Here is a 24,838-nt window from a genome sequence, read left to right as displayed (position 1 = left end):
CCGGTCAGGGAAACAAGAAATGTAGCAGGACAAACTGCAGACAAAACTCCTCAGACACCGAGTTAAAGAAGGAAGGGCTTTATTCAGCTGGGAGCTTCGGCAAGACTTACATCTCCAACAACTGAGCTCCCCGAGTGAGCAATTCCTGTCCCTTTTAAGGGCTCACAACTCTGAGGGGGTCCATGTGAGAGGGTCGTGATCGATTGAGCAAGCAGGGGGTACGTAACTGGGGGCTGCATGCACCAGTAATCAGATCAGAACAGGACAGGGATTTTCACAGTGCTTTTCTATACAGTGTCTGTAATCTATAGATAACATAACCAATTAGGTCAGGGGTCGATCTTTACCAGGCCCAGGGTGCCACGCTGGGCTGTCTGCCTGTGGATTTCATTTCTGCCTTTCAGTTTTTACTTCTTTCTTTGGAGGCAGAAATTGGGCATAAGACAATATGAGGGGTGGTCTCTTCCCTTAGTAGGACCCTTTTAGTAAGTTTAGGTGTGAGGGGAGGTGCAGTAGGGCTGAAGGTGTTTTTTATGGGCTGTGGAGCACCTGAGCAGGGGCAGCCTGGTGGAGCACTTGCTGGACCCAGGGCCTCTCCTCCAGCCTCTCCAGCTTCCCTCTGCTTCAGCCCCAGGTTGCCTCCCCATACACCCTCACCTCCTCAAAAGGGCTGTCCTACAGCGAGGGTGATTAGGTGTGACTTTTGACCAAAGTTGCTCTCTTGGGGAAAATGCACTTTCCTGGTGCTTGTTTTTCCAGCTGGAAACAGGATTCATAATGCTAATGGTTGAACTTAATGAATGAACGTGATGGGATGAGAATAATGCAGAATACAATATAAATGCTAATCATGGCTTGTATTGTTATTCAGCTCAAGGCTCAGGTTTTCTCTGGCCACCTCCTCAGTTATGTAACCTTATTACACTTCACACTTTATGTATCAAATCAGAGGTGTTTTCCTTAAGCACATTAGTGCATGTGGGCATGGCTAGACTTGGGTGGCTTTACCTACTTGGCCCTGAGCTGACATTTTCTTCCCAATATTTATCACTGGAAGTTTGTTTCTAAATTGGAATTGCCTGAATATATAGGAATAACTGAAATAGCTCATACCCGTCTCAGCTAACACACGACAAAGTCTTGTAACTATTAATGAAAGGTAAATAATTTGCACACACAATAATGTCCTTATGTGATTTTATTTTATTCTTTTTTTGAGACAGGGTCTCACTCTGTCACCCAGGTTGGAGTGCAGCGGTGCGATCATAGCTCACTGCAGCCTCAAACTCCCAGGCTCAAGCAATCCTCACACCTCAGCCTCCCAAGTAGCTGGGATTACAGGTGTGCACACTCGACTAATATTTTCACAGTCAGGTCTTGAAGAGGATATAATCAGTTGTGAAGATTTTTAGGTAAATCACCACCAAGGTAGGGCTGAAAGCAGAAAGAACTCTGCAGCAGGGAACTGTCCAGGGAAGCGGGTATGAGCCGGAGTGAGGATGAATAAAGGGTTGGGAGGGGGAAGGTCAGGGTCGGTGATGAGGCATCCATGGCGGAAACAGAAACTGCAGGGTGAGGTGAGGCTGGCGCAGGGCAGACAAAGCGAGTGTTCCCGTGCAGGCCAGCATGCCTCTTCTTCTCGCCTGGAAGAGCCTTTCCTTTTTGGAAGAGAAAATGCAATTTTCCCCCTAAAGGGGCATTTTTAGCACTCAAACGTAAGTGGGCTCCTGGAAGGCTTACTGTTTATCTCTCACCCCACAAGTGGACTCATGAGTGAAGTTAGTTAGCTCCTACCTGTACTCCTGTTAGCTGCAGCCCTGCTGTTTCCAGTGAAGTCATTTTAGGCAGGGCACAGGGGACTCCTCTCTGAGGCTGAGCTGTAAGCATTTCAGTCCCAGACTGGCTCCAGGGAGTGGCGCTCAGCTCCACTGTGGAGTCGCCGGGCTGCTGTCATCTTGTCCAGAGGAAAAGTTTACCATCTCGCATTCGACGGCAGAGCGTGCTTTCTGTCTGAACAGTCTGGACATACTTCTTCATGGGTGCTTCTAAAGGACATTTCCACAAACAACAGAAACGATTCCCAAAAGCCTCGTTGATGTCTATGTGCCATAAATAGAAGCTCTGCCCCCAGAGAGGAGGGTTCTTTAGCAGCAAAACTCTGGTTTATTAAGACAGGTATGACAAGTAAAATAAAATTCACTTTGTTTTGCCTCTGCTAGGCCAGTATATTTATGTACAAACAACATAATGCAAGATATGACAGTTAAGGCTTTGAAGCACAGCGTACAAAATGAAACAGTTTAAAACTCTTCATAAAAATGGGAAAAATTCCCAGGCCAAAGGAAAAACAAAAGCCTTAACAGAAAGAGGCTGACAGTGGACTCCCTGCTGCTGAGGTGTGGCCAAGCGAGTCTGGGTGTGAGCTGCCACCTCACGGCCAGCCCTGAGGTATCAAAGGAGCTCCGAGTGCAAGTTTGAAGACTTCAGCAGGCCAGCCCCTGGCCCCCACACCCGCTCACAGGCAGTCGGAATGCAGATCTCGGTGGCAGGTGGCTCTGCACAGTCCAGAATGATAAAACAATCACGGATGACTAAATGCCAGGGACTGTGTAAGTCAGTTCCTGCCTGCAGTCTGGGTCACTCTGCCCTTCATCAGACCCTGTGGCGGCACCATCACAGTGAGGAGAACGGAGCACAGCTCCTTCCGTGCCTCCTGCCAGCGCTGCGCAAGGTGTGCATGGCTGAGTCCTGAACAAGCATTTTCTATTTTTGTAGCTCTCACTCCTTGGGCCCAATTTCAAGTTAAGTCGTTAACTCGTTTAGAATGAATATTAAGGATACTGCCTCTAACTTATCAACAGCTGTGCTGAGCTGTCTAGGAAGAGAAATTAGTCCAGAGAGGTTCTAAGTATCAAAGCAGATTTTGGAAAGAAAAAAGGCAACACTTCAGTGAGAAAAGCAGCACGAGATCCGGACCCGGGGACTCTTCCCTCTTTCGGAAATGTAACTGATTTTGATGTGCTGAGTCTCAGTTTTTATGCCATGGCCGAGAACCACACAAAGGACTACATACTCACACAAGCGAGAGCACGCTGAGACTGCATGTTTATTTGGCATAATGCCACAAAAACTCCCCAAAGAACTGCCAGAACCAGGCCTGTGACCGAGTTTACAGTCATCTAGTTTTCTCTTACAATTTCAAAATATTAGATCAGAAGAATCTTTGGTGATTAGTCCACTCTCCATTTTAAGCATGAGGAAACCAAGGCCCTGATGGTGTCCCTGGTCCAAGTCCAGTGCTTTTCACAGTGAGGCTTTTGGCTCTGACCCTCTGAAATCAGTCTGTGACTCATTGGGAGGGCGTGGGTCAGATCTGGTTAGTTTGATCTTAAGGCACTCACAAAATGCCCTGATTTTTCTTGTCTTTGTGAGAAGACGAAAAACAGTCTGGCAGTTTTTCACATCATCTTGGAAACCCAGAAGTCTATGTACAATACTCAGAATTTAAGGGAATAGAAGAAAGAAGAAAATGAGATTTTCTTCTGTGAGTACAGAGTTAGAAAAAAAGGGGTGGGCAGTGCCAGAGGCGAGCGGGCACAGATCATTGCTGCGAGTGTGGCTGAGCTACTTGTCTCTTGGAATGTAAACAATATTGGTTTATTTCCAATTTCATCTAATCTTCATTGTCATCTCCCAATGAACAGTACTCATGAGAAAGTTTCAGAAGATGTACACACATGGTCCAGAAACAGCTCGGCCTTCAAAAAGCTGTCAGCTCATGTAGCACGCCTTGGTCTTGAATTCGGTACTATGCTGACAGCTTTCCTTCTGAATGCAAAAGCACCAGTCCGTGATGAAGTCCACACCGCAGGAGAGGAGAGAGGAGCCTTCTCTCCCACGTCATCCGAAGACAGCTGAGGAAATAATTCTATCTCATTTGTCGATCCCGTTTCAGCACAGCAGCTGTTTTCCACACTGAGACACAGCTGGCGAGCAGTATCTTTTCTGGGAACTGAGATTCCATTTCAGGAAGAATTTCATTTTCTTTAGTTTCCATGTAACTTACCAGAGTGTCTCTCAGGCTGAAAAACGAAAGAATAAGAGAGCATTTAAAACAGTCTCCTCAGCACAGTGGCTCATGTATTGTAAGCCCAGCACTGTGGGAGGCTGAGGTGGGTGGATCACTGGAGCTCAGGAGTTCAAGACCAGCCTGGGCAACATGGCGAAACCCTGTCTCTAGCAAAAGTACAAAAATTAGCTGGGCATGTGGTTGTGTATGCCTATAGTCCTAGCTACTTAGGAGGCTGAGGTGGGAGGATCACTTGAGCCCAGGAGGTAGAGGCTGCAGCGAGCCGAGATTGCACGACTGCACTCCAGCCTGGGCCACAGTGAGATCCTATCTCAAAATAAAAAAAAAAAAAAGTCTCCCATATAACATAAGGGGACCAGTCAGTCCCCTCATGTCAGTTTTTCCTGTTGTCATCAGCAGAACCAAAATGCTCATTAAGACTTAAAATCCTAGGCTGGGCGCAGTGGCTCACACCTGTAATCCTAGCACTTCGGGAGGCTGAGGCGGGTGGATCACTTGAAGTCAGGAGTTCCAGACCAGCCTAGCCAACATGGAGAAACTAAAAATACAAAAATTAGCCAGGCATGGCGGCGGGTGCCTGTAATCCCAGCTACTTGGGAGGCCGAGGCAGGAGAATCACTTGAACCCGGGAGGTGGTGGTTGCAGTGAGCTGAGATCGCACCACTGCACTCCAGCCTGGGCGACAGAGCGAGACTCCGTCTCAAAAACAAAAAAACAAAACAACAACCAAAAAAAACAAATCCTGAGGAGCAGTTTAAGGTCAATCACCTGAGTTCCTGAACTGAGACTAGCATCCTGGGTTGAAGGCTCTGGTTCCTGACTGCTGCTTCCCACATGCAGTACACAAACACGATAGAAGCCCGCGGAGCACCCTGTGCCGGCCCCTTCATGTGACTTTAGGCCCTCTAGCAAGGTGATGTTTATTTATAGGGTTGCTAAACAAGGCCTCACCATTCAAAAAACCTTGTATTCTATCACATGTTTTTCATTAACAAAAGATGGGAAATTCTCTAGGAAGGGGATCTTTTTTATGTACATGAAAAGTACAGGCTAGTAAAGACTTATTGAATAGGTTCAAATAACATACATGTATATAGGTATATGCCACATAGCATAATGGAGGAAAATAACAAATAGGAAACATATTGGTGAGGAAGACTGGAGTTTGATGATCTAGTCAGGAAAACGTCAAGTTAAATCCTTCACACCTAAACTGGTGAACAAGTGTGTGAAAGCACAAAAAGAGAGAGGACAGGCCGGGTGCGGTGGCTCACACCTGTAATCCCAGCACTTTGGGAGGCTGAGGCGGGCAGATCACTTGAGGTCAGGAGTTCGAGACCAGCCTAGTCAACATGGTGAAACCCGTCTCTACTAAAAATACAACGAAATTAGCTGGGCAGGCACATGCCTGTAGTCCCAGCTACTCAGGAGGCTGAGGCAGGAGAATCGCTTGAACCCAAGAGGCAGAGGTTGCAGTGAGCTGAGATCATACCATTGCACTCCAGCCTGGGTGAGGGTGAGACACTGTCTCAAAAAATGAAAAATAAATAAAGGCAATTCAGAGGATGATATACAAATGGCTGATGAATATAAAAAACGTGTTCAGCCTCACGGTAAATGGGAAAATACAAGTGAAAATGAGATAGCATTTTGGCCATTAGATTGGCAACATTGTAAAACATGGATAATATCCAATGTTGAGTATTCTCATACACTTTTTTTTTTTTTTTTTGAGACGAAGTCTCCCTCTGTTGCCCAGGCTGGATTGTGGAGTGCAGTGGTGCGATCTCGGCTCACTGCAATCTCCACCTCCCAGGTTAAAGCAATTCTCCTGCCTCAGCCTCCTGACGAGGTGGGACTACAGGGGAGTGCCACCACGCCCGGCTAATTTTTGTGTTTTCACCATGTTGGCCAGGCTGGTCTTGAACTCCTGACCTCAGGTGATCCACCCACCTCAGCCTCCCAAAGTGCTAGGATTGCAGGGTAAGCCTCCACTCCCGGCCTAGTATCAGATTTAAAATGTACCTCTCTTTGACATGGTCTACTTGTAAAAATTAGAATATATGACTTGTAGGCTGGGTGTGGTGGCTCACGCCTTTTCATTCTAGCACTTCGAGAGGCCGAGGCAGGCAGATCACTTGAGGCCAGGAGTTCAAGACCAGCCTGGCTAACATAGTGAAACTCTGTCTCTACTAAAAATATAAAAATTAGCCAGGCATGTTAGTACACACACGTAGTCCCAGCTACTTAGGAGGCTGAGGCACGAGAATCACTTGAACCCAGGAGGCGGAGGTTGCAGTGAGCCAAGGTTGCAGTGAGTTGAGATTGCTCCACCACACTCCAGCCTGGGTAACAGAGCAAGACTCTTGTCTGAAAAACTTGTGTACTTGCTTAAAGAAAACCCAGCAGAGATTAAAACCAAAAAGCTAGTCCTAAGGTGCCCCGGTAATGGCAAAAAGCAGGAAATGGGATCTTGTGGTAAGAAAATAACTACTTTTGTGTCTATGGAAGATCACAGGAGAGACGGCAGAACATTGTGTCTGCCCCACCCCACAGGTGTGCAAATCCATACCTCCACTTAGGGTTGAAGCTCCCCTCAGTTTGGGGGTTCTTTAGTTTCAAGATGATCATTTCGTGCAGCTCCAGCAGGAAGGCGTCTAGGCCAATCTGATTTAGGAATGTGCTGAGGAGCTTAGCATCGTCTGCGTTCAGATCTGCTTTGTATCTTGAACTGATTTCCCCAAATGGCTCCTAAAACGACGGAAGAGCAAATGAAGCATTAAAGACTGCAGGGAGAAGGGAGCGCAGTCCCTCTGTCCGGCGGAGAGGAAGAGACCAGACTTACTTTCTGCAGCCGCAGCAGCTGTTCAGACTTATGAGCAGACAGGAACTGCCAGAGGGCAATGGTGTGTTTTAACTGGCATCTGTCTAAGGCCTGCAGAAGGAACAGAATTCCTGAATGAGGGCTGAGGTCTCACACCCCCACTCATGCCATGTGCCAGGGAGCCTGAGTGCTCTCCACACAGGCATTCTTCTCTTCGTTCTGCCCTGTACTAATGTGATCTCCCTCCTTGTGAAGGCCATCTCTGTCCTATCTACCTTCCCTCCTGTGGCACCTCAGAGTCCACTCACATCACACAGTTTGCAGGGGCCTCATGTACTCGGTCACATTTGGGCTCTATCTAGACTGCTGGCATTTCTAGCATGTGTCTGTCTCTGCTGTCCCTGGTGTGTCCTGTTTACGCTGGACTGACTGGGTGAGCGGTTGTTCTTGTCTCCCCGTCCTTTTCAGGAGCACCTAGAGTGGCACTCCCTGAATGCTCCTATCCCTCGCAGGAAGCAGGAGACGAGGGTGAGGGGCTGTGCTGATTTCTTTTTTGGCGTGAGACCCACCTTTGACACGTGAGTCGTCTGATCACCCATTCTCAGGACGTCTTGAATATACATATTCAGGTGCATGTTTGGATCCCCACCAGCTGTGCTCAGAAACCCCAGAGTGACTTCTACGACGGACAGCGCTTCACAGGCATCGCTGTAGGACTGCAGCTGTCCACTGATGGCACTAATGACCGAGCTGGGGAGGGAGTCCTGGGAAATGAAAAGCAGGGAGGGATGTCTGTGGGCTGGGTTTCTGGTGTCTCACCCCCTGGTAAGAGAGCTGAGCCCCTTCACTGCCCAAGCCACGTGTGGGGTCAGCTAACAGGTGACACTTGGGCGCACTGTGTACAGGCAGTTTTCCAGACTTTCCATAGAAATAGATACAAGGGCAGTGAATCTTCAAACAACCCTGGAGGCCACGGAGACACACAGGTCTACCTATCAATACTGGCATGCAGAGAGCAGGAACAAACTGGTTCCATGGACTTTCCGCTTCAGCAGGCATGGCCATGACATCATTTCTGAGAATCAAACCCACAAGATGTCAATCTGCTTTTACTCTACAAGAAAACCTGCTGATTTGCTGTCTTGCTTGCCCTCCGCAAAGAGCACTGGGCTCTTAAGGAGCACCCTGGGGTCCTCAGGGAGGCCGCAGAAACTGCGGCTCACAGCAAACACCCGGGGCAAGGCTGGAGTAGGCCTAACATGGAGGAAAACACACTGAGAAGGCAGAAAGCCCCACGCAAAGGATAAGGTTTATCGGGATCACCTGCGCCATTTTGTTCTTGATGTCCATAAAGAGATGTTCGTAGTTCCAGTCGTGTCTGTATACCAGAGTGGGTATTCCCTAAATTGAGAAAGAAAAAAGGTTTTTAAAATTAAATCCATTGTGGACATTTCCATCAGATGACAAACAGAATCTGCGGCCGGAACTCCAGCGTAGTGCCGCACTGCCCAGTGTATCCCTCGGCAAAGAGCGCCCCCTGTCATTAACCCACCATCTATGGAAATAGGAACACAACCGGGAATCCAGCGAGCCCCCACGGCCAATTACATGACAAGATATTGGCACGTCATCGTGGCCGGCTTCGCCACAGGACGTGCTAGGGCAACAGGCATCTGTGCATATCCCATTCATTTATTCATTCAGTCACTAAAGGCACAGACCATGCACAGGCAATCACTCTGCCAGAGGACACGGCTGTGAGAATGAATGAAAAACAGCCATGGGCTCTCACAGTTCCTGGCCTAGTTGCAGGTGGTACCGTACATAAGTACAGTAGATTTGACTGTAGCTGGAAGGAACAAGTGCTGTCCAGGTGAAAGAGCAGAGATGGGAAATTGCCTGCCGTGTGGCTCCAGTGCGTGAGGTCACGGGATGCAGTGCAGGGAAATGGGCTACGTGGCTGGAGGCAGGGCTGGAAGGTTGGGCTAGGCTGAGCTACAGGGCCTCCCATACCAGACAACAGTGTCTGCTTTATCCCGTATGCCGTGAGAGGCCAGGCAGGGCCATCTGGCACAGAAAGAAGAAAGGCAGATGTGGGTTTTGGGCCATGGACTGAAGAACCTGGAGGTGGGGACCAGTTAGGAGTGGCTAGCAGTCCAACTTACAGGATGCTTTTAACTGCAGAGTGGGCTTTGGCAGTCAGGTGAGGACACACAGAAGGCACAGCTAATCGCACCTGCTGGCAGGTTACCCATGGAGGCTGAAGGAGGAGGGGCTGTGGGGGTGGTAGTGCCATTAACTGATAGAAAAACCTAGATGATGAGGCCATCAAGACCTCAACAGTCAGCCAGGTGCGGTGCCTCACACCTGTAATCCCAGCACTTTGGGAGGCCAAGGTGGTGGCTGGATACCTCGAGCCCAAGAGTTCGAGACCAGCTGGGCAACGTGGTGAAGCCCCATCTCTACCAAAAAATACACAAATTAACTGGGCGTGGTGGTGCACACCTGTGGTCTCAGCTACTTGGGAAGCCGAGGTGGGAGGATCGCTTGAGCCCAGAGATGGAGGGGGGTTGCAGTGAGCCAAGACGGCACCACTGCCCTGCAGCCTGGGCGACAGAGTGAGACCCTGTTTCAAAAAAAAAAAAAAAAAGACTTCAACAGTCCCTTGGGGGACTGAGGTGCAGATGGCCCTGGAGGAGAGCCCTGCAGACCAGACTGCGGGGTGAGGTGCTTCTTCCCTCTTGTGAGAAACACACCAAGGGCTGCTTGTTCACAACAGACACACCGACCAAATGAGCAGCAGTGGCGGGAGTCAGCCCTACCTTGAGGCTCAGCCGGGGCTTGCCCTGGAGGAAGCGGCTGACGATCTGCCGCTGAATCTTCTCCAGGTCGAACTCCTGCAGGGTCTCTCTGCCCTGCTCCACCTGGTACTGGCAGTTGGAGAGAATCAGTGGAGTCAGGTCCCGCTCTACTTCGTAACTGATGACATGCAGGTCAGTGACATCGGCGGCATCCACGGAATAGCTGAGGGGCAGAAAGACAGCGTTCAGCGTCCAGGCTGGGCTTGCGGGCCGAGGGCTCCACATTGCAGGGAGCTGGCTCCTACTTGATTTCTCACAGTTGGAGCAGAGGAAAACCATGCCCAAGTATGGGGTGGGTCGCTGGTGAGGGCGGCTGAAGGAGTGAGTGTCTGTTAGGGAAGGGGCTGAAGCTTGCTTATGTCTGCCCACTGGGCTCAGGGACCCCAGGCTGAGCAGGCACCATTTCCTGTTGGCTCGTGCACACACCTATTGTTTCCCTCGGAGAGTTTTTCCACCGCGTAGACAGTTTCATTGTGTAGGCGAATCAAGTAGCTGACAAGAGCGGTAGCACAGAGGCCCAGGCCCCGTCGGCGCGGCAAGAGGATCTCAAAATCAGCGTCCAGATCCAAGTCAGTGCTGCAATAGTCTTTGGGTAGGTTGATCTCGCCTTTAAACGACAGGATTATTCTTAAGCAGAGAGGAGTTCCTACCCTCACAGAATCCAGGCGTGGGGAGGAGGGTGCAGAAGCCATCAGCTCCACAGAGAGCTGGGTCTCGGTTCTGCCCCCAAATACTGATAGAGTTTCAAATGCTTTCAGCTCCCTTTTGATGTCATATTTAGGGACTGAAGAGGACTGAGGGTTTATTTTCCTGACACGTTATTTTACTTATCCAGACACCACCATCAAAAGAGACACACGTTAAGCATTAACACAGTGCTGGCTGGGCGTGGTGGCTCACGCTTGTAATTCTAGCACTTTGGGAGGCCGAGGCAGGTGGACTGCCTGAGCTCAGGAGTTTGAGACCAGCCTGCACAACATGGTGAAACCCCATCTCTACTAAAATATAAAAAAAAAAAAAATTAGCTGGGCGTGGTGGCATGTGCCTGTAATCCCAGCTACTCTGGAGGCTGAGGCAGGAGAATTGCTTGAATCCGGGAGGCGGAGAGATTGCAGTGAGCCGAGATGGAGCCACTGCACTCCAGCCTGGCAACATAGTGAGACTCCATCTCAAAAACAAAAAAACAAACACAATTCTGTGTGTTGACAGGGATGGGCCGAGTCAGGCTGGTGAGAGCCTTCAGACCAGGCTCTCCTGGAATGCTTAGTGGTACAGAGGGACAGGACACTAACCGTTCGTCTCAAGCGATCTCCTCAGTTTGTTCCATGTTGAGAGGAAGATTGTGATTCTCTTCTGAAGTAGCTGCCTCAGCCCCTCTGTTGAACAGAATACTTTTTAAGAACCGTGACAGCGCCCCCCCTGCAAGGGCCAGACCACCCTAGTTACATGCTCTGCCGAGAGCCCGTCTTTGCTGCTTTGCACAGTCATGAGCACGTCTGAGGTGCTGTTTGAAGCGGTGAGCCGAGTTTGAGGAGCTAAAGAGGGAGGCGCTTTTCAGCTCTGGTGAAGGTTTCTAATATGTTTTTGGGGTTCAAGCACCCTTTACCGCATGCTGAGAGCTTAGGCTGTAGAGCCTCCATCAGTACCTCCCCACCCCCAGCTTAGGCTGTAGAGCCCCCGTCAGCACCTCCTCCCTCCTCCCCACCCTGTCCCCCTATGCAGTGATCCTTTCGAACCACCAGACGCGGGACAGTCCTGGTCTTGTCAGAGCAGAGCCACACCTGAGCTGTGGCTGCTGAGGAAGCCTCTGATGGAGCTGTATTCAACTTGCGGGACGTTCTGGAACCGCTTCACTAGACCTTTTTGCAGGGCCAAAATCTCAGGCAGGAACTTTACCAGCCTCAGCTCTGCTTCCTGGAGAAGGGAAGACCACCCGGTAACAATTTTTATTTACCTAAAAAATGTTATTGGGGATACAGACTTTGAGACTGGCTGGGAGACTTGTATTTGTAGCTTCATCTGGTCAGTGTCATTTCCTGTGATACAGCATGGAGCTTGAAAATGGGAAAAGGTCCTCCCATTCTTCCCACAAGTCTATGGACAGTGCAGTGTGTCAGAAATGGAGGACGGAGAAGAGGGAGCCCAGGCTCTATGGAGCTGACGCATCAGCGGCGTCCACCAAAGGCTGATGAAGGAAATCTGTCCCTTGGGCCCATGGTGCGGAGAGAAGCTGCTGAAAGAAGAGACCCAGAGCTTCGGCAGCGAGGGCTGGCCTTATTCCTGGGTGTCCTCCCGAAGACCTAGGGTCTAAGCATCTTTGATGTAATGAAACTGCATCTCAGAGAGACCACAGCATTGATAGGAAGTCCTTCCTGTCATTGTGAACTAATACTCCTCAACTGACCAACAGAAGTTTCCAAATCATCATCCTTGCGAGACAGCAAATACTAGTCCATGGAGAGAAATGATTAGACAGTCTATTGTAGAAAATGAAACTGCAAATGGATGAAAGTTAGAAAAGTACATTTCTAATTCCAGCAAATGCGACCAGTACACTTGACTGCTCCCCAGTACCCCACCACCGCCAGCGCACACCCACTCACTCCCATCTTCCATCTACGCCTTGATGCTTGGGCGCAGGGAGGAGTTTTGTTTGATCTGCCCATGCTCCGGCACTGCGGACAGAGAGGAACCCAGCGGCTGGGAAAGAGCTGCATCCTTTTCTGTCTGGCTGAGTGATGAGGGGAGGTCCTCTCCTAGCCTCCAGCTTCCCCACAGGTCACTGCTAATCCCAACCTGGGTATGTATTTCGTCTGGGACTTTATGCTTCTGGCAATCGTATGGTTTGATATGTATGAAAATCTCTAGCCCTGAGTCTCCTACATTCTATTCAAAATCAAATAATTGAAATAGACTGTTAAGATGTTCTGTCTTTAGGAATGATTATACTATGTAAAAGCCCAGGGCCTTCAGGTCTCCTGGGGAACTCTGCACCGAAAAAGGGAAGGAGCCACAGTGAGCCAGACATACCTTCTGCAGGAAATGCCAGAGGATGGGCACTCTTTCTTTGCCATTTTTCTGTTCCACAATGTGCTGGAGGTACTCAACTGTAATTCTTTTTCTGCAGCTCCAAATCTTAGAGCAATGGACCACACTTTTCCGGGGCAGGTGGGGCAGGAAGGTCACTGGGTCACCATATATTATTTTGGCCACAGGGTTAGAGCTGATACGCTTATCTTGGCTGATGAGAATATTCATGGTGGGAAGGGTTTTATCTAGATGCTGGATGGAGAAAATGAAACAGAATTCTGGAAGTGAGGTATTGCTACAAACAGATTGGAACACCCAGTAACTCCACCGGTGGGTGTCTGCATATTAGGGCATTTATCCCCTGCTCTGAGCATGTAATCAGGTATTCCCTTTGATCTAATTTCAGTGTTCTTTGTTTATAGATGTATGTCTCCCCAAACAGAATGAGATTCAGAAATCTATATTACTCTTAGTAACATTCTGGCTGCTAGACGAGTAATTAATCTATGATTGTCAGTTCATTTTTAGTGGGTATATATATGTGATAGTTTATTTCTCTACCTTGTACATTACATTCTGCTGTAAAAAGTAATGGAGAGAAAAGTACTGCCTGCACTTGCTGGATTCCCGGGAATTCCTCGGACTGGCTTCATGACCAGCTGCAGGAGGGAAAAGCACTTGGGGACAGGAGGAGGACGGAGTGACTTGAGGTGGGGAGCATCAGAATCTGGGGCTCAGCCAAAGGTTCTTGCTGGCACCGCTATGAGGGGCAACAGGCTTGGAGCATTCAGCAGACGCCGGGACCCTTCCTTTCTGGACAGAGCAGCAACACAGCTATCCTTACTGCTCACCTCCAGTTCAGGAGAAATCACAGCTGCGATTTCCTTTTCCCAGTTGTTCCTCATTTCTTTGGTTGACAATCTTGTGTCAAAATTTAAAAACCCTACAAAAAAACTCCAAATGTGTAGGTTACCCAAGGCACAAAGAACACAGCAGTCTGCGTATAATAAACACTAAATAAGTGTTTAATAGAAATACTCATTTTGAGGTAAGAGATTTCTAAATTAAGTATTTTGAAATAGTTCCTGCTGTTACCACCAACTTAATGACCTTTTGAAGATAACGTCAATCTCTAAAAATTCCTCTACCCTACATAATTGTAATCTTAGAACCATTTTGAAAAAAATTACTGAAAGAACAGAACTGAAGCTCCAAAACCCAGGGCATGGTAACGGTGGCCGGGCCACCGCCAGCCATCCTAGCTGCTGCCGCCCAAGCCCTGAGGCCGACCACACAGATGCGGAGTGCTGCGGAACCCTCCGCCTGCTTCCGGGATTCTGTCATTTCATCGGTGTGACTGGGTGCGCTCACCTCGCTGAAATCCCACCAGAATAAGAGGCTTAAAATAAAATCAGATTGTTCAAAATGGAAAATAAATAGGAAGGCCAGTTTCGGGCAAAGAAGTAGCTGAGGTGGGAGCAGATTTTCTTGTCGTGCGGCAGGACTTATTGCTATTATTGTTGTTATTTTAAATTAATATTGTCCTCACAGTGGTAATTGTGATTTTTGCAGATTAGCAAAAGAAAATCACTTTTAATTCCACCACTCACAGATAACCATTTTACTAAGTTGTCTTATAGACCTTCTCTTTCTGTATGAATTTAAATTTTTCAAATAGAAAGTTAGCTCGGTGAATACAATATTTTATAGCTTTCTTTTTTTTACATAACTGTGGACATATAAACATTTAATCAGCACACAACTGTGATGGTGATTGATCCTTTGACACACATGCTCTGTGTGGACAACACGTGCTTCCAGCGTGGCAGGGGAATGGCCTACGGGGCTGAGTTCAGCACTGAAGACTGCCCATATATGCACACTGAACACTTGTGTGCAGACGCTCCCGAATACTGCAGGTCTTAGCCAGGCAGGGGTGAATGGAGAGAACAGAGCAGCTCCTTCCAGCCTCTGGGCAAGCAAAGTGCTTCCTTTTTCCAGCTCCAGGCATCGCCTTCCCTAGACACGGTTTTCTCTGTGTGTTCTCTCATTCTCTCCAGCAACAGCACAGACAGAGCTCAGACTGGCTGCGTGTGGGGTGGCCCGCAAGAGAGCGAGCCTGCTTCTGCTGTCGTCGTGCTGTGTGATCCCCGCCCAGCCCCTGCCTCTGCCCCTGCCCCTTTCCTCACTTTTGCCAGAGAGCTGGTGCTGCTCTTGGAGAAGCCTGCGCAAGACGAGGTGGACCACACTGATGGTCTCGTCGGCACTGTGTCCCAGCATCTTGGTCAACTGCTCCAGGTCCTTCAGGATGTGCTGCTGCAGAAAGCCTTTTGGATCCCTCACTGGAGGCTTAATGATGTTTATCAGAGCCTGTGGGGGCAACGGAACAGAGCGTTTAGCGGGATCTGGTTTGTAGAGAAGATGGTGAGCCTGTAGAGGCCATGGGGAGTGGAGCACCAGCACAGAGGCGGAAGGCGGTTTCTAAGATGAAAACTGTGGAGTGATCCACACGTGATTCGAACAGGTGAAAGGAAGGCTAGCAAGCGGAGCAGCTGCTGGCTTTTCTGTTATTACAGTGAGATAAAGAATCTTCAGATTGTACTGTTGGCCATCTTGGTTATACAGTGTGTTCTTTCTTCCCTAGAGCTACAATGAAGACACAGGTAAAATAATGAAGATGTCAGCCTCTCTACTCCCAGATGTGGACCAAAGACACAGAGCGTTAATTTGACATGGATAGGCCGGGCGCGGTGGCTCAAGCCTGTAATCCCAGCACTTTGGGAGGCCGAGGCGGGCGGATCACAAGGTCAGGAGATCGAGACCACAGTGAAACCCCGTCTCTACTAAAAATACAAAAAATTAGCCGGGCGCGGTGGCGGGCGCCTGTAGTCCTAGCTACTCAGGAGGCTGAGGCAGGAGAATGGCGTGAACCCAGGAGGCGGAGCTTGCAGTGAGCCGAGATCGCGCCACTGCACTCCAGCCTGGGCAACAGCGTGAGACTCCGTCTCAAAAAAAAAAAAAAAAATTGACATGGATTGTATATAATCTGGGGAGTAGTTCCCCCATATACCATCATGTGCCACAGGGGGAAACATGGAGATGTGTAACCTGGATATTTCTTTGTAGACGAATGAGCTTCAAAATGCATAGATGGCAGCTAGGACTTGAGACAAAAGGACTCCCCGGGAAGAAGCAAAAGCTGGTTCTTCCTAGAGTAACTCAGCACATCATTTGGCAGCACCGGGTTATACCTGGGAACTCTGGGAAGCTCCCAGAAGCAGAGCCAAGTGAGTGAGTAGCCGGATAAGGATGAAGACCACTGGGGGCAGCCCTCGGTCACACGTCACCACGTCTCTCTGCTGCGGGTCACCTAGCACGTGGCCGGTCTGCGTTCTGTCTGTGCTGTTGCTGGAAAGAATGAGAGAACACAGGCTGAGGCTGGCCACTTTGGCAGGCTGCACATTCTCAGCACTCGGAGTGAGGCTCACAGCTGAGAAGAGAGTTATGTCAGAAGCACTTGCTGTTCCACTAAGCCTGGACCATGATCCTAACAGTCTCTCTCACGACAGACTCGCCTGTCCGGCGGACCAGACCCCACCGCGTTCTCAGCACCAAGTGGCTGCGCTTGTGTGGTATTGATGCTGATCCCCAGGCAGGGTGTTAGGATGCAGGCCTGGACCAGTCTTTTCCACTGAAGCCTTTGTCGGGAGAGGAGTGGTTGGGCTAAGAACAGCTAGAGTGTGGGAGGACAGTCGGCATCCTATGGGTGTCCATATTGTTCTCATTTCCCCAAAGGAAAAACTAGGATCCAAAGTCCAGCAGACAGGAGATGCAGTGTGGCGGATACTTTCAATGGCAAAACTATTAGAGGTTGGAGGACACTGTGATAGTTTCTTAAGCTGTGACTGCAGGGAACAGTCAGAATGTGAAGCCCCCATGCAGGTCCCACTCACTCTCTGAAAGGAGCAGTTAGAACCACACTCATCCCAGCATGGGATTGTGGGGTTGGATTTGTATCTGGATTCTGAAGTCTGGTATTTCATAAGACTATGTCTCCTTCATTTTTCTCAAAAAGTAAAAAATGGAGGAAGCTAAGATTGCTAGCAAGTGAGATGGCATCTGCTGAGACAGACGGATGCCCAGGTTTTGGTCCTGCAGACATAGATGTCCCCATGAGTTAGATCATCTGTTTATGTCATGCATATTTCTACAGAGGCCACACCCAAGGCCCAAAAGGAAGACATCTGTATTCATATTAACAGGTATGAAAGTGTAGCCTGCTTTGCATTTCAGGTCCCAGGGAGCCAACAACAGATCAGAAGCCTCCCTGCTGTGTGACTGCTGGGACTTTGGCATTGCTATTCAGTATGACACAGGTCCACGTGTACTGGAGTAATTAGTACTATCTTGAGTATCACTTTATCAGCTGGAATAAAAACAGCCCAACACCCCAAGGTTTGAGTACTTAGGAAATACAATCCTGACCCACATACCTGACCAGGTTAAAGCCGTCCTGAGGTCTGTGATTAATGCCTCCAATCGGCGCATGGCAGTCAATGCAGGTGCTCTGTTCCATCGGCTTGCCACACTACGGTGAAGACAGAGGGCACTCGGAACCACTTCTGGAGCAGTACCATTTTATACACAAGCGCCATCATGCAAATGAACACCTCCTTATCACTGGCGAACGTGAGCACCCTTGGATTGTCTGTTCCGGTGTGTGCTTGTTTCGGGTGGGTGGAGAGCCCATGGGGACAGGGTAGGTCCTCACTAATGTTGCACATGGGCAAATTGGAACTGTTTTTTTTTTTTTTTTTTTTTTTTTTTTTTTAAAAATAAGTGGGACAATTTAAGCTTTATTCCCAGAGTGATACTTTATAGACAAATATATAAAATTCAACCTTCCTTTCTCATATTCAGCACTTTTTCTATTCCTCCATCTATCACACTAGCCTGTAGCACTTCATGATCTAATACCAAGAATACTAGAATAGCTTCCAAACTGACTTCCTTATATCCATTTGGACTTTTTCATATATTTATTTTTATGAGACAGAGCCTTGCTCTGTCCTCCAGGCTGGAGTGCAGTGGCACCATCACGGCTCACTACAGCCTTGACCTCCTCAGGCTCAAGCAATCCCCCTACCTTAGCCTCCCAAGTAGCAAGGACCACATGCATGCATGCATGCACCACCATGCCCTGCTGATGCTTTGTGTTTTTTGTAGAGACAGGGTTTCAACGTGTTGCCCAGGCCGGTCTCAAACTCCTGGGCTCTAGCAATCCACCTGCCTCAGCCTCCCGAAGTGCTGGGATTACAGGTGTGACATACCACACCTGGCTTGGACTTTTTTATTTAAAAAAGTCCAATCATATAATCTACTTCCAAAGGCTCATTTTTCAAAATCAGATATTGTGCTACTGTATACTGAAAGTCACAGCTGATAACACACCAAACCAGTCACAGAATTTCAGAGCTGGGATCATTCTTGGATAGAATCTATTTCAGTCTCATTTCTTGGACAAGGAAGTGATTGAAGCTCAGAAAAGTGTATGTATCAGTTTTTCTCCCTCTGTGTCTCTTATATATGTTATTTAAATGACATGTATCAGGCTGGGCACAGTGGCTCATAATCCCAACACTTTGGGGGGCCGAGACAGGAGGATCACTTGAGCCCAGGAGTTCAATGTTGATTGTGAGCAATGATCATGTCACTGCACTCCCGCCTGGGCAAGAGGGCCAGACACTGTCTCAACCAACTAACTAAACAGCACAAATAACTACCACGTATCAGCTCAACCCACCAGCCTCTTGCTCTGCAAGTACAGATACCATGTATGGAGGGCTCTGGGCTAGATGCTTGGGAATCCAGAGAGGAAACATCAACAGTTCTTCCCCATGGCGCACAGTCTACACGAGGCTTTTTCCTTTGGCATCTGGACCACACCTCCTCTGAGGGCTAATAATGCAGCCTGTGGTCCAGGCAACACCTTGCCATTCTATCAAGAAAAGGCTCACTGAGCCCATGCTGCAGTGGCTAGAAAGAATGGCTAGCAGCAGTTCCCAACCAGTAGCAATTTTCTTTCTCAGGGGACCTTTGTCAATATCTGGTTTTAGCTGTCACACTGGGAGGAGGGGGTGCTCCTGGCATCCAGGGACTCAAGGTCAGGCATACTGCCAGACAGCCTGCAGTGCACAGGACAGCTGGCACCACAGAGCCATGTCCACAGTGCTGAGGCTGAGAAGCCCAGGGCTAGAAACCCTTAGCGCCATTGATGTTGCCCTGCTCAGAGCACCCTGGGCAGTCCTCGGTGAGCCCGTGCTCTCCTGGAAGGCCGAGAGCCTCACTCTCCTCCCCCATGATCCCCTTCCTCCAACCCAGGAGTGCACGCCACCCCTCCAACCCTATCTTAAATACCGAGACTCACCTCTCCCACGGAGCAAGGATGGCCGTTGGGACAAGCTGTGAAGAGAACAGGACACACATTGGCTGATGAGGTTTCACCGAATGACCCACATTGAAAAGGGAAAGCTAACTACTCTCTGGCCCTGACCAAAATATGAGAATGAGTGTCCAGAGCACCCCACACTAATTTGTTAAATTATATGACACCTGCCTGAAGCTTAATAAATGTATGTTGTCAGTGAAAAATGTCTGAGTCTAATTTTATGAAGTAAAAAGCAATTAGAATATAGGCCACACCAGCAGTACTTTTGGAGGCGAGGTGGACAGGATTCTAGACCTTTCTATTCTCTGTGGGTTTTTTTTTGTCATGAGCATATTTTATAACAACTTTAAAAACTAGTTTTAAAATATTTACTGAGGCAACAGCAAAATTTACATGTCATGGGTTATATGAGTCAGTCTCCCAGTTCTATATTTCATATATTTCAGAAGAGCTATCTTTGTGTCAAAAACTTTGTTTTGTGATGGGCCTTTGAATGTGTCTCTGATGTGGTTCCCAGTCCTCCCTACTCCCAAAATGGCCTATTCCAGAAAACAAAAGTGCATCACAGAGCGCCTTTTGCACACAACAAAGAAATGAAATGGTTTGGATCATCTAGCCAGCAGAGTGCCAGCTCCTTCAAGCCATTCATCTTCTGCAGATGCCACGGGTAGAATGCAGGTGGTTTTGAACCCTGAGTCACAAACCACATGGACCCCAAGTCGAACCCACTGCTTCATAGCATCTGGACACCCTTTGAAGCTGAGAGGAGTGTGGGGTCATCCAGACCCCAACACTTACTGTACCAGTGGACTCCCTCCAGACCCTTCCACCTCCGAGCTTGAGCCAGCAAGTCTTCAGGCATGGTTGGAAGAAAAGCATGCTGAAAAACAAGAAAACACAGATAGCGCTAAATAAGTGAGCTTGTCGCCTGGGTGCTGCTGCTCAGCAGGAGGCCTGGAGGAAGAAAGGGAACTCTGCTTTCCTTCTACTGGACTTCTGAAGCGATCTGTGAAGAAAAGAGAACAGCTCCCTGTGAAATAACAAAGGGCAAGGCAAGTCTGTCACTATCTTGTGTGCTCAAGAATCAAGTGACACAAAGGCAGAGAACTGAGGAGATAAAGATGCTCAAGGGTTCCCACGGCTGCAGCTCAGTCTCTACAGTGACAAGCTCTGGGGGTGTTCCGGTGAAGGCTGATGGAATTGTGGCCTACTCTTACCGCCATGTTGGCTGGGGAGAAGGCCAGATTCTTTAGGGGTTCCAAGACTTTATTCTGTCCACACAGAAGGATGGCTGCAGCATGAATGGCCATTTCTGTCACTGTTCCCTGAAGGTGGTTGTCACTGGGGCCCACCCTCAACAATGGCAGAGAATTGTCCACGAGCGATGTTGCAAAATGGCTGATCTCAGGAGGTGAGAGGATCTTGCATTCGCCAATGAATTTGCTCACAGCTTCACATTGCTGACAGGAAAAAAAACTTAACATTAAGATATATCAAAGAATATTGTGTGAACTGCTCTTAGGCATACACTGACACCAGATATACATCAAATATCGAGGTAAATATGGAGAAATCACCACCATTTGAGGGGGAGATTGCAGAGAAGAGAATTGTGCATATACAAACACAGCATCCACATATGTAAGCATTAATTTTGACATTCTATTTTGTTTTACATTATCTTTTATTCTTGGCTTTAGTTTTCATTATAATTCTACAAGCTTTGGGTTAAACAGAAAATAGTTCCTCCACATAACAAGGTTGAAAGTCTCTATCCTAGATAAAAAAAAATTATGGCATGATTTGTGTTGATAAGTTTCATTCTATTGAATAAAGTCCCTCCAAACACTGAGACTTTGAACACAGCCCTGCAGGCGGTTACTCACCTCTGGCGTGGGGTGGAGGCTTGCATTGTGGGATCTATACAAAATAGCCACCTCTCTAAACAGTGTTAACAGGAAGTAGGCTGACTGCTGGCTTTGGGGGGTCTTGCAGGCCTGCAAAATCAAGGGTATCAAGTGAGAATTTAAAAGCTCAACAGATTTCTTTTTTTTTTTTTGAGATGGAGTCTTGCTCTGTCACCCAGGCTGGAGTGCAGTGGCACGATCCCAGCTCACTGCAACCTCTGCCTCTCGGGTTCAAGCGATTCTCCTAACTCAGTCTCCCGAGTAGCTGGGACTACAGGCGCCCACCACCATGCCCAGCGAATTTTTTTTTCTTTTCTTTTAGTAGAGATGGGGTTTCACCATGTTTGCCAGGCTGGTCTGAAACTCCTGATCTTGTGATCTGCTCGCCTTGGCTTCCCAAAGTGCTGGGATTATAGGATTGAGACCCGCCCCCACCGCCCCAGCCCGCCAGATCTACCTAAGGGCCAGAGGCCCGCGAAGTTTGCCTGTGAAAAGAAAAGTGTCTCAGCCCTCAACCCACTCCTTGGGGAAGGCGCCTTTTCAACCCACCCACCGGGTAAGGAGCCTGTTCAACCCACCCCTTGGGGAAGGAGCCTTTTCCAGGCCTGGACACCTGGGGTCATGCCCCACATAGGCCATCTTCTGGCGAGCAACTTTTGGGCTACAAAGTTCCTGAAATACTCTCAGATTAAACTCAATGCATATTTAGCAGCCAGCTTAATGACAGAAGCAACGGAATCACCATCTGTTCTTCTGACTCCTTCACTGGTCTTAGAAACTTCTCCTGAGCAGAAAGAGGATTTTCTATTTCCTCTTTTCCTGGCACAGGGACTCAAAAAGGAAGCAAGACCAGACCAATTTAAAGGTTAGATTCTAAAAACATCTTTATATTTTTTAACTTCCCACACTACACCAACATATGTATTTTTATTAAACACACAAGCATATCTGAACTATGAATACATATAGATGTGAATTTGCTATTAATAGTTGTGTCAGCATCTTTGTTTTCCAGCAGGGTCTCAAAGGAAGTAATGGACATAAATCAAAAGATGCTGCTGATGGCCTTGGCAGATCAGCAAGACACAGCAAATCTGTCAACCCAGCTCAGCTGCCGTAGCTGTCCTGTTCCAGCCACTGGTTCACACACATCGGACAGGTGCACCCTGGAGGCCGTGGGCACGTGACTTCCAATACAGTGTCACATGATGGGCCACGTCAGTGGTCCACCACCCTGCATCATTTGACATAAACCAGGGAACACGCAGGCCCCAAGGGATGCCACCTGGTATCAGAGAGAAGCCACGGGCCCACCCTACCTTCAGAGCAGTCTCAATGCCCAGCGGCTTGCACTCGAGGACAGCTTTGGCCACAGCATCACGGAGAGCCTTGTATTCATCGCCGTACACCAGGTACCTATCCATCTGGCCTGGGTGGTCCTTCTGCAGCCCCAGGAATATAGGGGTTAGTTGGGGGTGAACGATGGGAGGAATGTTTTGCAAAGAACCGTATTAATGGGTGCAGGAACCTGGTGACCGATCATTCGAGGTTTAAAGGCAGCCGAGCTGGGATTCCCCGACCTGGCCTGAGGCAGGAGTCTGGTGCCGTCTTCACAGGGAGCTTCCTCTGCAGTAGAGGAAGAGGCGCGAGTGCAGGGAACGCCTGCCGATGGCAGTGCTACCTGGGGAGGTGCTTGCTTCTTCCATTCATGGCATCGCACCACACACCTGAGGCCGGGTGGCTCAAGTCATGTCAACTCTAAACCCCAGGTGGTCAAACAATGCCAGGGTTCTTAGTACCATTTTTGTATCCCCAGGACAATAAGAATTTGTTAATTTCTGGGCATCTGGAAAGGACCACTGAGAGGCTTTGAAGCCTTTTTTTGTTTTTGTTTTTTTGGGACAGAGCCTCACTCTGTCGCCCAGGCTGGAGTACAGTGGTGCAGTCTCAGCTCACTGCAACCTCTGCCTCCCAGATTCGAGCAATTATCCTGCCTCAGCCTCCCAAGTAGCTGGGATTACAAGCACCCACCACCACATCCAGCTAATTTTTTTTTAAGTAGAGACGAAGTTTCACCATGTTGGCCAGGCTGGTCTTGACGAACTCCTGACCTCAAGTGATCTGCCCACCTCGGCCTCCCAAAGTGCTGGAATTTCAGGTGTGAGCCACTGCGCCCAGCCTAGCCTTGAAGCCTCTTATGTGATTATATTCCTAGTTCTTGCTCTTGCCTGCCAGAGGTAAAAAGGTCACACCTTGCAAGCTGAACTACATTTAAGTTCACCTTAAATGTAGCTGAACTTTTGTGGCCTTTTGTGCCACAAAATGTTCTACTTTCCTTGAAATTCAATGAGAAGTGATGCCTAAGAAGCTCTGAGGTGAGTGCCCTTACCTTGGCCCTACAGCAGGTGGTGTAACATGATCATAAGCTGGGGCAAATCAGCTAAAGCACAGACACAAAGGACTAGACAGACAAGCGCAGGTTTCTTTCCTGGCTCTGGGGATTCCGAGGGCAGGCGGAACGCAGAAGCAGTGGCACCATCCCTGCGTGTGAGGGTGGGGTGTGGGGGTGTGTTGGTGGGTGGTGTGAGGGTGGGGTGGTGTGTGGGTTTGGGGTGTATGGGGCTCTGGGGGTGCATGTTTGTGGGCTGCCGGGCCCCACTTCTCACCTGCTGCTCAATGACTTGCTTGGGGAACACCCACTGGCACGGATGGTCGGGCTTGGAGAGGCCCTGCACGAACTCCATCCCGCGCTGGCTGCTGAGCTTCCGCACCAGGTACACCCGGTGCCAGTCGTTTTCCACCTGGGTGCAGAAGTGCTTGACTTGCCGCAGGTAGCACTGCTTCTCCTCGGCCATCCCTGAGAGGCCAACGAGAAAGTGGGTGAGCAGCTGGTGACTTAGGGCATTTATTGTAGGACACAAGGCCAACCAGAGGGCACAGGACCTACCCACAGGCATTCACAGAAACACGTCCAGAGGAGAGGGGACGTGGAAAAGCCCAGTCATAGTCTATTCTAAGAACTAGTTTCCCATACTTCCTGAATTTCTAAATGACGGAGTCTTTAAACCCAAAGTAAAGCAAGGCAGAGAAGGCTTGCCTGGGCCTCCCTCAGGCTGCGAGAGGAAATCTGAAGCTCTGTCCAGGCAGAGGCGGATCCGGGCCACCTCTTGCAGGTATTCAACTGAGGCCTCGTTGGCCGGCTCTCGGCCATGTCTTACTGGAGAATACGTGTTAAGGAAACGACCTTCCTCTCTTAGGTGGGTCAGTTCATCATTTCTGGAGCAAGCACTGGTCTTCTCACGTATTGAATCCTGAGGGACAAGCAACAAGAAAGAAAAGGATATTATTCTTTTCAACATGGACGCCCCAAGCTTCTACAGTTGCCAGTGTGACTGTGGAAAATGAAGGAAAGAAGGATAAAGAATGTTGTTGTAGGTTTCAGTGTAAATTTCTTGACTCACGGAAACCTAATATCCCTTTTTATTTTAAGGGCAAGAAGGAGGGGAAAAGTGAGGGGAAAAATTTTTTTCCTCACAGGAAAATAATTATATAATCTAATTTATGTACATTGTGAAAATTTTGGATATAAAAATATGAAGATTAAAAAAATCCACAATGTCCCCACTCAGTGATAACCACTGTTAACTTTGGTGGTATATTCTCCTAGACTTCTGTTTT

General features: G+C 48.7%; 1 protein-coding gene across 4 annotated transcripts in view; it reads right to left on the bottom strand.

Annotated features, from left to right (window-relative positions):
- Nucleotides 1-3,083: 3,083 nt before the first annotated feature.
- Nucleotides 3,084-24,838, bottom strand: part of LOC105469385 (ring finger protein 213) — a 134,065-nt gene continuing 112,310 nt past the window's right edge. For all 4 annotated transcript variants that reach the window (XM_071081789.1, XM_071081790.1, XM_071081788.1 and 1 more), the window contains 21 exons: nt 24,258-24,471; nt 23,827-24,017; nt 22,480-22,602; nt 21,140-21,250; nt 20,471-20,713; nt 20,052-20,133; nt 19,233-19,267; nt 17,299-17,393; nt 16,057-16,213; nt 14,995-15,175; nt 13,657-13,748; nt 12,806-13,057; nt 11,557-11,689; nt 11,068-11,151; nt 10,202-10,382; nt 9,737-9,938; nt 8,238-8,315; nt 7,484-7,678; nt 6,936-7,025; nt 6,663-6,841; nt 3,084-4,082 (listed from right to left, as the gene is read on the bottom strand). In XM_071081789.1, coding sequence (XP_070937890.1) covers nt 3,929-4,082; nt 6,663-6,841; nt 6,936-7,025; nt 7,484-7,678; nt 8,238-8,315; nt 9,737-9,938; nt 10,202-10,382; nt 11,068-11,151; nt 11,557-11,689; nt 12,806-13,057; nt 13,657-13,748; nt 14,995-15,175; nt 16,057-16,213; nt 17,299-17,393; nt 19,233-19,267; nt 20,052-20,133; nt 20,471-20,713; nt 21,140-21,250; nt 22,480-22,602; nt 23,827-24,017; nt 24,258-24,471 — 3,072 coding nt within the window. In that variant the 3' untranslated portion in view covers nt 3,084-3,928. The remainder of the gene's footprint in view (nt 4,083-6,662; nt 6,842-6,935; nt 7,026-7,483; nt 7,679-8,237; nt 8,316-9,736; nt 9,939-10,201; nt 10,383-11,067; nt 11,152-11,556; nt 11,690-12,805; nt 13,058-13,656; nt 13,749-14,994; nt 15,176-16,056; nt 16,214-17,298; nt 17,394-19,232; nt 19,268-20,051; nt 20,134-20,470; nt 20,714-21,139; nt 21,251-22,479; nt 22,603-23,826; nt 24,018-24,257; nt 24,472-24,838) is intronic.

This window comes from Macaca nemestrina, chromosome 17 (assembly GCF_043159975.1).
Source record: "Macaca nemestrina isolate mMacNem1 chromosome 17, mMacNem.hap1, whole genome shotgun sequence".
Lineage (NCBI taxonomy): Eukaryota > Metazoa > Chordata > Mammalia > Primates > Cercopithecidae > Macaca > Macaca nemestrina.
This window is presented reverse-complemented; position numbering and strand designations above follow the sequence as displayed.